This window comes from Pelophylax lessonae, assembly GCF_965119305.1.
Source record: "Pelophylax lessonae genome assembly, chromosome: 1".
Classification (NCBI taxonomy): Eukaryota; Metazoa; Chordata; class Amphibia; order Anura; family Ranidae; genus Pelophylax; species Pelophylax lessonae.
Window position 1 is genome coordinate 89,735,085 of NC_138768.1, and position 12,252 is coordinate 89,747,336.

The 12,252-nt window shown below is 42.8% G+C and overlaps 1 protein-coding gene across 1 annotated transcript in view; it reads left to right on the forward strand.

The window, feature by feature from the left end:
* NNT (nicotinamide nucleotide transhydrogenase) overlaps positions 1 to 12,252 on the forward strand; it is a 245,293-nt gene that overhangs the window by 188,960 nt on the left and 44,081 nt on the right. Inside the window, exons 18-19 of the mRNA XM_082252359.1 lie at positions 8,430 to 8,589; positions 10,347 to 10,428. Of these exons, the coding sequence (XP_082108485.1) occupies positions 8,430 to 8,589; positions 10,347 to 10,428 (242 nt within the window). The remainder of the gene's footprint in view (positions 1 to 8,429; positions 8,590 to 10,346; positions 10,429 to 12,252) is intronic.

The window sequence follows — 12,252 nt, forward strand, 5'->3', positions numbered from 1 at the left end:
TGGACAGTTTAAAATCTGGTGCAGCTCTGCATAGAAATAAGTCCGCTTCTGTTTTTTTTTTTTTTTTTTGTTGAAGCTTAATGGAAGAAGCTGAAGTTAGAATCTGTTTGGAGACCATGCACAGCTACACCAGATTTTGCACTCTCCAGTGTTAGTGAATTAACCCCATTATATCTGATCAGTACCTTTTGTAAGTGAATAAATAAAGGAGTCATTACCTCTTTCCTCCTGCTGTTGATCCTTCTAATGATAACTAAAGATCTATATAGGGCAGGGGTGGGGAACCTGCGGGCCGTATGCGCCCCCCGAAATCATTTGGTCTGTGCCGCTTGGTCTGTCTGTCGCAGCTGAGCTGTTAGAACGGAGCCGATGATTCTTGTATAGTTCCGGTTCCTTTCTGTCTGAGTGAGTCACAGGTGGAGTGATATCAAATGCACTTCGCCTGTGAGGAGACTGACCGAGATACAGGAACATCTATCTTCCTCCAGCGCGGCGCCGCTCCTGAGTCTTTAGCCAGCATTTCCCACCAGCAGTACCCACAGCAGTACCAGCCAGCACTACCAGCCTGAGCCAGCAGTACCCACAGCAGTACCAGTGAGCACTACCAGCCTGAGCCAGCAGCAGAGAAGACAAAAAAAGAAAAAAGAGGGGCGCACCGACCTAGTGCATTACCATAAAAACTTTTATTAAAATATTAAAAGGTGTACAATATACTCACAAGACTGGTGTGGTACAACACACATCAAGAATAGCATATACAGTCTCCAAGGTAGCCAGGTCCCAATAGTGACAAATGGGCATACAGATAGTCGCATGGGGCTGCTGTGGCTAGGCTGACGCGTTTCAGGGGCGAGCCCCCTTCCTCAGAGCCAGAAAAGATGCTGCTAGATCACAAGCCGAACGGTCAAAGACTAAATGGAAGTAGGCCCCACCTCTTCCTGCTCCACCCCAACCCTAAGGGCGGGACAGAGGGGAGGGGGGAAGTGAGAAAAGGGAAGAAGAGGGGAGAAGAGAAAGGAGAAGAATAAAACGGACACAGCAGCAAGAAGGAGAAGGGGGGGGAAAAGAAAAATGGGGATGCTGGGACAGGGAAAGAACATGGAAGGGGGGAGGGGGAGGGGAAGAGGGGAGGACAGAGAGGACACTTGTCCAGTCCGAGCCAAAACACACCCACCTTCCAAGGCCAGCTCGGACTATGTGATCAGCGGCAAAAGAAATATAATAGATAAAATAAATATACAGCAAATGAAACACTTGTTCGAACAAGAAAGGAGATAACAAATCAAATGTGACGGGTAATGCATTGTGGTCAGAAGTGGTATACATATATACGTATATACATATACACATGTAATAACTACACACGTGTATATATATACATGCACACATACATACATATACATATACATGCACACATATACACTCACATCAACAGTCAGTACTTTAGGTCTCTATTGGATCAGATGAGAACTCCACTGCTTATCCTGTGCATATCCACTAGCAAGCAGAGCAGTGTCAGCCACCCCTGGCCTACAGCCATGCAGGGGGGACACTACCCGTAGGAGCAGAGCGTATACAGCTAGCCTGGCATGGTGCAAGAGGATCTCGCTGGCCTCCACACACAAATAGTACCTGTGATCATGATGTGAGGAGGGTGCCGCTGGCCGGGACTAAAAGGGGTCTGCTGTATGTTGAAACATCCCTATTTGGATGGCTGCGTCCCTTCTCTGGGACGCACGCCAACCCGTACCCGGAAGTGAGAAACCGGAAGTGCGGGTGGATGCGTTTCACCCGCATCACTTCCGCCATCACTACGGGGCGCCGCTCGGACCATTTCTCTGCAAGTCATTAGCTGTGCCAGCCAGCAGTGGACATGGACAGAGCGGCGCTAAAAAAAAAAAAAAAAAGAAAAAAAAATTACCCGACTCCGCCCTCCTCCTTGCGTCTCTAAGCAAGTGGCTACAAGTGCATATGTATATATATAAAATGTCCGTGGTGAACAGGCAGGCTGTTCAAAAATAAGGGCAATGATGGCACCATTTGCATAAGCTTGCAAGGTACATATAGCATGATCAGGACATATTGACAAAAGAATATATATAATAATAGTAGTGATAATAATAAATAGAGGTAAATGATTGATTGATTGATAACATGATGCAATAATACAACAATACCACTGAAAGATAATACTACATAAAGGAGATTTTTTGGGGGGGGGGGTGGATGAGAGTGAACCACATCTGAAAAATATATATATAGTATAATACATTATAATGTAATATAACATAATAATGGTGCCAACAAGCACAAACGCATATAGATTTATGCATACGTTTATGTTTAGGCATATACCTTCTATCTATATCTCTATCTATATTTGTTTTTTGTTTTTTGTGTGTGTCCCGCTCAAAATACATATACGGTGCAAGAAAAAAGTGCCAATGTGCCATCACTGTCTATAAGCAGGCCGCAGAAGGAAAACAGTTCCCCATGCGGACATGCATAATGTGGGAAGCATGCACTCAAACCAATACCAGCTGGTCTTTGTGTACATATGTCAATGCTAATACTAATGGCCAAAAATGGGCTGTTACAGCCATCCAACCCAAGAGGCTGTACCACAGAGGAACAAGGGAGCAAAGGAGGGGGGGGGGGGGTTTAGGGGGGTGGATAAAAGGAGGGAAGAGATTTTATCACACCACTGTGTGCAGCTCAATCTCCTCATTTAACCCTTTCGGGGCTAAAGACCCCAGGGTGAATATCCAATAGGCCTCTCTGGTGCAGAGCCTTTGGTACTTGAGGCCACCATCCAAATCTTTGTTGATGGCCTCTATCCCAAAAACCCTCAAGCCCTCAACGCTACTATTGTGTGCATCCAGAAAGTGCCGAGGAACAGAATATTTGTCTTTCTGCAGAGTAATGCCACTTTTATGCTCACTAATTCTTACTCTCAAAGGTCTAGTGGTGCGGCCGACATAGAGGAGGCCACAGGGACAGAGCATCCCATAGACCACATGGGTGGTGCTGCAATTGATGAACTGATTGATTTTGTAGGTCTTTCCATCAATAGCTGCAATATCTTTTTTCCTGTGGCACATGTGTACGCACGTGCCACAGTTGTTGACACCACATCTGTAGCACCCCTTTTGGTCAAAAATTCTGCCCCAGGCCCCATTTAGCCCATTGCAGTATCAGCCATCAGCACCCACAGCACAGCAGTTATTTTCAAAACTTACCACCGCAAAGAGTTGATTGCGCTCCAGACTGACCGAAAACCTGGAAAACCAGTTGCGAATAGCAACATCATCAATACCAGCTAACATCACATACCTCACCAAAGAGACGCAGTTCCAGCCATCACATTAGGGGTGAGTTAATTAAACGTTTGACCAAATATAACAGGCTAATTTTTAGGTTTATAATTTTGTATGGCCCCCGAATAATGTTATAAATTTCCAAATAGCCCTTGGCAGAAAAAAGTTTCCCCTCCCCTGATATAGGGGAATCAGGACCTCCTTCCCCCTGCTGGTGATCCCTCTACTGATAATTAGGCATCTATAAGGCACGATTCACACCCTTGTGGGCTGTGTGGCCCACTTGTGCTTTAGCACGGCAGCCCATTTTTTTGAATGAGCTGCTGTGCCACATGAACCACAGAAAAAAGGTGCACATTTTTAAAAACCCAGCCGCAGGGTAGCCGCATGGTTCCTGCACCCGCAATTGCGTTGCATGCTGAAATGCATGGGGGTGCCATTCAAAAAGAATGACAGCCACGCGCGTCTCGCAAGAGCAGCTCGATTTGTTTGGGGGTGTGGGAATCAATGTGATTCCCGCAACCGGAATGCACAGTGCATTGGGAACTCCTTCCTCCTGCTGGTGATCCCTCTAGTGATAACTAATGATCTATGTAGGGGAATCGGGACCGCCTTCCTTCTGTTGGTGATTCCTCTACTGATAATCCGGGATCTGTATATGGGATTCAAGACCTCTTTCCCCCTGCTGGTGATGCACCCCAGAACTTAATTTGCATTCCCTACTGCCAGGTCACACTGATTTCCATTTTGCCATTATCTGAAATAGGCATCCAAACCTTTATTTCTCCTTTTAGTTCTCTGTAGTTCTGGCCAACATTGTACCCCCAATATTATACTATTATCAATGTTTTTTTTTTTTCTTAAAGTGTTACTAAACCCACAACAGTAAAATCAGTCTGTATATGCAGTAAAGCATGCTTGTTATACTCGCTGTGGAACCTCTGCATTGTGTGAAAAACCTGTTTGATTCTGTGTGCACAGATCCTCCACTTCTTGTATTGTCCCCCAGAACATGTCTGGATAAGACAGAGCCTTTGAAGTCAGGCTGCACATGCTCAGTTTGGTGTGTATTGCTAGAGTTTTTTCTTTTCTTGGGAGAGTGCATGTGATCCGCACAGGGCCAATCAGTACTGTCCAGACAGAGTGTCAGGGGTCCTGATAGGACAGTTCAGTACAGTGTGAAACTCCTCCTACAAGCTTTACAAGGAACTGATAGAAGTCACAAGATCGCTATATACTGCTGATGAGAAAAGGTATTTAGCAGTTTATATTTACTAAAATAATTGCATTTCCATGTTCTGTGTACTGTGGGAAACCAGATATAATGAATGCATGGTCCTGGGTTTAATAACACTTTCGGTGCATTATTTTGTAGTTAGAAATGTAGTTTCCATTGATTTGACAAAATCTTCCAACAATGCCAAATCATGTTCTATGTTACAAACACCTGCAGGAATGTCAACCCTGATGTATACCTTTGTGTCCTCAGCAAAAAGATACACCTTGCCCACCAGAATGTTCTGTATACTTTTTCTTTTGTTTAGCATCATCTTTGTAACGTGAGAATAGTAGATGGGAAATGACAGATACAAAAAAGTTTGAAGCAATTTTGAAATGATAGCCTTATCATATTCTTCCTATAGCTATTAGAAGGGATCCTAAGACGGAAGCCAAGGCAAATGTATCTCATCCCTCCCTACTGCATCACCATAAAGACTTTGGATCATTATAGCGCCCAGCCTGCACACAAGGGAGGTCATTTGGCCCATATTTTCCCTACTAGGTACTGTGACATGTCACACATCCACTGCAGAACACCACAAGCGATGTATGGAACAGGTGATCTCCCCGCATCTGTTGGTTAGGGATCTCAATGATCCAAGGTCTTCATGGAGTTTCTATGTACTGATTGTGACCCCCCAGGCACCCAGAGGATTATGCATCAGAAAAAAGAATGGATGGTGTGAGCAACACATACTGTACATAATAGGAGTTGGGACTCTGAACTTTTTTCTGCAAAGGCAGGGCAGCACAATGAAGATCTCGGGAGCGGGGCTGAAGGTAATAATTTAGGTAGGTGGCTTCAACTGCTGAAGGATAGTAGGAACTTTGCCTTTCAAAGACTTTGTTGCACGCGGGTATTTCGCTCTCTGGTCACTGGGTGTTTTCCCAGCCCTATACCAGGGTCGTAGTTTAGGTGAAAATAATTCTATATCTTTGTAAAAAATTGACTGCTTGCATTCTTTTGAATATTAGCTTAACCATCTTCACCAGGTAGCTTTGATGCATTCATAAATTCTTGTGTAATTCTGATCCAAATATACAGAAACTTTTTATTGAAATGTCTTTGATGCAGTCATGTTGGACATAGAAGGCTATAATTTTTCAAGATTAGTGTCTGTGTAATGTTTTGTCTATTTTCACCCTGGCAGACCCTTTTGAACTGTATCAAAGTAAAATCAAGCTAATACCCATTTATGCCAGCCACTGAGTAGCATGTGAAGTTTTTTTTTTTCAATGAGAGAAAATTGTCTTGCCACATACCATACATACCATTTATAACTCCTATTCACAGACTAAACATTATCTCTACGTTCTTCAGTTTTGATGGTATAATCCTGAGCTTGTGAATTGGCATATTGTGTTACATTATTAGTTGCTTTGGTATGGCAGCCTGTATGCATCCATACTCTATCCCGTTACAGAATATCTGTGTACTCATAAAGGCACATGATTGAATAAACGTTTGAATTATTTATACAGTGCCATCATATTTTAAATCTAGAACTATTTACTGTAATATCTAAGTGAAATACAATTATTTTCTATAGAGTGCATTCACGTATGTGCAGTGCAAATCTGTTGCCATTTTACCCACTTGACATCCAGAAGATTTACCCCCCTTCATGACCTGGCCACTTTTTGCGATACAGCACTGCGTTACTTTAACTGACAATTGCGTAGTTATGCAACGCTGTACCCAAATAAAATTTGTCATTTTTTTTTACCACAAATAGAGCATTTTTTTGGTAGTATTTGATTACCATTGCGTTTATTTATTTTTTTTTACTATAAAAGGCTGGCGATTGGGGGGGGGGGGTAACTTTTTTTTTTTCCCATAATAAAACTGTTAGTCATACCTGCGTCACTCAGTATTGTTAAAGCACTGAAGTAGAGATCTACCGATTATCGGCAACACCGATATGCACTTTCCCCGATATATCGGAATCGGCCCCTGAGGTAACCGATATTGCTGATATTTAGGGAAAGTGCATGTCCTGGGGAGATGCCTGCAGCTAGAGGCATCTCCCCGGTACCGGTGTCCATAGCCGACGGTCGGCTGACTTGAAATGGCAACCGATGCGGCTGAGAAGCCGCTCGGCTGTCATTACAAGGAGCGGGAGGGGACGTCCCCGCCCAACCCCCCGCCGCCTTCCACGGCTCACACGGGTCTCCCACCGGGAGACCCAGGCATCCTACCTCCACTGGCGCCGCTGAAGAGAAGATCCAGTGTAGCATGAAGATGTGTCCCCGTGAAAGCCGGTATCCCTGCCGCAGGTGCGCATGCACCGGTCTCCATGTAACAAAAAACAAAGTGATATCATGACATCACTTCCGGGTACTCGGCGCCTAATTAAAATAACTGACAGCATTCAGAACAGCCAAACTTGGTGTTTTGAATGCTTTTCAGTGCCGAGGAGGGGGTTGGGGGTCTTTTAGACCCCCAGATCACTCCACAAGGAGTACCTTTAGAAAAAAAAATTTTTTTACATGTCCGAAAATATCGGCGGATACCGGTATCCGATGACCAAAGTATCGGCATTAAAAAAAAAAATTATATCGGTCGATCACTACACTGAAGGAACCCTCAGTAAGCTTATGAATCCGCCAATATATTTTGTACTGTTGTTTAGGGCTGGAACTAGTGCTGCTCTGGAAGACTTCTCAGAAAAAGTTACCAGGTACTTAACTCTGTTTCTTTCAATCGTCTTCCAGGAGACGATCTAAGAGGATGCATCAAGCAATACTTATTAGGGAGGGGGGGTAAGGCCTGGTGCACCTTGCGACCAAATGTTTGGTCCTGACTGGATAGCTGTTTGATGCGGTAATGCCTTGCAAAGGTATTAAAGCTCGACCATGTCGCTGCCCTGAGATCTGCTCCGGTGTTGCCCCGGGCCCTCTCTGCGCTTGAGGATGCCCTAGCCCTGGTTGAGTGGGCTTTGACTCTGCTCCGTGGAGCAAGGTTTTGTGCTTGATATATTGTATAGCAAGCTTTATCCATCTGGCTATCGTACTTTTTGAGTCCTGCTTTCCTTGGTTGACTCCTGCGTAGAGAATGAATTGTGTGGTCATTTTGCACCAGTCCTTAGTCCTCTCGATGTACGCTATGAGAATTTTTCCTACCTCTAGCTTTTTGTATGTTTCTCTTTTCTTGCTGTCCATCGAATCTGGAATGGAGGGGATAACTACATTCTGTGGCAAGTTGAAGAGACATTTGGTAGAAAACCTAGGTCTGGGGCGAGGATTATCTTTGACTTTTTGACTTAAGAAGTTGGCCAGCTGTACCAAAGTGCCAACCAATTCTCTTCTGCCCATTCTAATATTGGTTGCTCATTTCAGCCAATTAGATCCCAATTAAACATTAGGCCACTGCCAATTTAAGTAATTGCCCAAACGCAGGTTTGAAATGTAAAGGAAACTTTTGCTTGCTCTAGGCAACACATACTAGACAATCCATTATGATATTTTTTTTCCCTCTAACCTGCACTAGGCAAAAGTAACAAGGAATTGGGTTATATTTTCATCAATCTTTGCGTCTCTTTTATTTTAACATTTGTTATGTGTAACAGGCCTTGTAGATTGTGAGTTGCATTGCTGCAATTGATACTCCAGTCCCATTTGTCAATCAAGCTTATGATTCAAGACTATCCAATCTTTCTTTGCAGTGAACTGGACTGTGCACAGTGTGTTCAGAAATTGTTAATGCTGCAGATATCGCTCATTAAAATCCTTATGCATTAGAGCCAATTAATAGCTTATTGATTATATGTTTAAAAAAAAAAAGAATTCTGAACTGGTGTGTGACTTATTGTCCTCTTCCTTTTTTGCTAGGCTATGAACCGATCCCTTGCTAATGTGATTCTTGGTGGCTATGGAACTACATCTACTGCTGGAGGCAAGCCAATGGAAATTACTGGTACTCACACAGAAATCAATCTGGATGGTGCAGTTGAATTGATAAAGGAGGCCAATAACATCATCATTACTCCAGGTAAAAGACATTAAAAATAACTGGTTGTGACTGCCTATATTTGAAGTGTTATTACTAGCAACTGGTTATTGCACACAATTTAACCACTTGCCGACCGACCCATAGTAATAATACGTCATTACTTTGACGTCAAATACCAGTGTTATGGCAGCGGCTATTTACTATGGCCGATTTTCTTTCACATAAAAGTGATCCTGCAGGCCTGACCCATCGATTGCTGAAGCCTGGGAACATGCCCTTAGAGAACCAAAGCGATGTCTGACCTCACTTTTTTTTTTCCTGATCTTTTGTTTTTAAAGGTAAATGAGAGATTTGGGGTTATTTTGAACCCAGATCCCCAATAAAGAAGACCTGTCATCCTTATTTATATTACAAGGGATGCTTACATGTAATAGGAATAAAAGTGATAAAAAAAAAAACTAAAAATAAATGGACAGTGTAATAAAATGTAAAACAAATAATTAAAAAAAAATCCAAAGCGCCACATCCCTCTGTGCTTGCGCACAGAAGTGAGCGCATGCGTAAACAGTGTTCAAACTACACGTGAGATATCACTGCGACCAATAGAGCAAGAGTAAAAATTCTAGTTTAGGACCTCCTCTGTAACTCTAAACCGGTAACCTGTAAAAATGTTTAAAGCGTCGGCTAGAACCAAAGTTTGCCACTGCTCCACGAGCGTGCACAATTTTAAAGCATGACCTGTTCTGTATCGATTTACGTGGCGTAACATCATCTTTCACATATTTTTTATCCCAGAAAATTGTATTTGAAAGACTGCTGCGTAAATACCGTGTGACTTAAAATATTGCTACGATCACCATTTTATTGTCTAGGGTCTCTGCTTATAAGTAATTTTCTTGCAAAAAATTCTGATTTAAATAAAAGGTTCCAGAAAAGGCCATGTCTTTTTAGTGGTTAAAATGAAAATGAAGAGACAGGGATGGTATGAACAATTTAAATTTATATCTGCAGTCCCCATTTTGTGTATGTTTTATAGCGTCCATCTATACATGATGCAGGCATTGACATAAGACTGAGAATGAACAATTTGGAGAATCGAAAAAAAAAAAAATAAGGATAAAGCTTGGCATGTCTAACCTTTATCTTTATAAAGAAAAGGAAAAAAAAAGTGCAGCAGAGCTCTCAATACCTGTCCTATAATTCAGTATGCACTTACACATTGTGTCCCAGAGAGCAGGCAATGAAATAGGGGGGAGGGGAGCAGAAAAGCTTTCTGCTGTTGCTGCAGGAGCTACTGTAATACTGGCTGGCAGACATACTTTCCAGGCCTGTGAATACTTTTTTTTTAGCCTCAAAGCACTTTCTAGGTCCAGAGCTGTGGCACAGCCTCAGGTGTGTGACCCTGTTTCTGAAGACTATAAGTAGGCCAGTCTACCTGAACACTGGGTGCTACTGATAACAGTTAAAGGGGCTGGGGGGCTCAGGGGCAATTCCATATGCAACCAGATTTTAAAAAAAAACTGCTTCTAGGGCTTCTACGCACACCTACCTTTTGTCACATGATGCTGTGCTGTACTGCAAGGACAAGGAATTCTTGGGCTGCATATTCACAATGCTCAGGGCATGGTGTTCTCAAAATACCAATCAACTGGTTATATAGAGGTTTCAGCAGGGGGCTGGCTACAATGTAACACAAATGGAATTTTCAGGATGTGTCTTTTGTATTAATTTCAAAAGTGTGCTTTCGACTTTGACCAGGCTGTTCCTTTACCTTGTGTTTCTTTGGATTTTTTTAGGTTATGGACTGTGTGCTGCTAAAGCTCAGTATCCCATTGCAGATCTAGTGAAACAGCTGAAGGATCAGGGTAAAAATGTCAGGTGAGTGCAGTTCCAGCCACGTAAGCAGTACTTTTTGTGGCCATATGTGGTGAATAAATCATCTAATGACTGAACCCAATCATTTTTCTTTGAGTGCTTTTCAGTTTTATTTAATGCATTTTAAGTCATTCTGTATGTGACCCCTTAGGTTTCTCCTTCAAGTGCCTTTGGGATCAAAACTTTGTTTATTTTCAAAGGTCTTTGCCATGCTTTTCTTCTTCATCTACCCAAGTAGCCACTGTTGGAATTAGACAGCTCCCTAAAGACTTCTAAGATTAAATCCTATGAGAAAAAAACACTATAGAAGCCACTGCTGAAAAACCTAATACTTTGTCCTGAATGGGGCCCCATGGTATTATGTGTGCTGCATAGAAGGCTTCACCACAGCTGGTTCTTTCAGTGTTTTTCCCAACACCCTATTTGTACCCTGGAGCACCTATAAAAGACTTAGTGCAGGGTAACATCTGACACTGTTCTTGTACAAGATTCAGTCTGGAATTTCGAAAGTAGCTTTCTAAGACTAATATAACAATCGTGTTCATGAACAGAACACACAAGTACAGCCGCAGTTTGCCTGCTTTGTCATAATAAACGTGTGTAAGCTCTTCCTGCCCACAGTATAGCCGAAAGACTACAGAGCAGGGCTGATTTGCCTGGAGGGCATCCATGTAGGTCGTCCCATGCATTAGCTACCAGCGCATCCCCTGTGGAGCACACGTGTCTCGCTCTGTGATCTGTAGGTCCACAGGACTTGGTTAATCATAGATCAAAGTAAGGGGCCTCATCTGTGCTGCCTCATTCTGTGCCCACCAGTGCCAACTACCAGTGCAAATCAGTGCCACCTATCAGTGTCGATCAGTGCTGCCTATCAGTGTCACCTACCCGTGCTACCTATCAATGCCACCTATCAGTGCCCACCAGTGCAGCCTTTCAGTGCCCATCAGTGCAGCCTCATCTGCGCACATCAACAAAGGAGAAAAATTACCTGTTTGCAAAATTTTTTAACAAACTGTAAAAACATTTTTTATTCAAAAATGTAGGTCTTTTTTTTAGTTTAGCAAAAAATAAAAACAGTAGTGATTAAATACCACCAAAAAAAAGTTCTGTTTGTGTGAAAAAAATGATAAAAATTTTATTTGGGTACAGTGTTGCATGACCGCTCAATTGTTATTCAAAGTGTGACAGCGCTGAAAGCTGAGAATTGGCCTAGGCAGGAAAGGGGTTTAAGTGCCCAGTAGGCAAGTGGTTAAAGGCGAAGTCCATCTCTTCCAAAACAAATAAAAAATCACTTCTATATGCAGCAAAAAAGTGCTATTATTATTATATTGTTTAATCTTTTTTTTTTTTTTTTTTTTTTTCCACGTTAGCCTGCAAAGCATTGCAACCACAATCAGTGGATTGTGGGTACAATGCACAAGCTCCTGCACTCTTCCTCCAGTTTTTATGACTGTCTGTGGTATGGGCTCTCAGTTGCTGAGCTGGAGGAAGTTTCAATGGACTACAAGTGCAGTAATCACCACGTTTGTGTTCCACTGAGAGCTACAAGTCCATCTGCCATGGTGGCAGACGGGACTTGTACTTTATTAGTTCACAGATCTCTGTGAATGAATGATGTGGTTGTGCAGGTGGAAGCCATGCAAAAGTGTCAACTGCTGCAAGGGAAAAGCACCCCTACAGGATGTCACAGGGGAGGCCGTTTTTGGGGTGGAAGGGTCCGCATTGCAGAACATGGTATAAAATCCAATTGTAACATAGTATTAAAGGTGGAGTTAGCTTTTAAGGGATGATGTTGGGGACATGTACCTAGATTTAGCATTCCTGAAC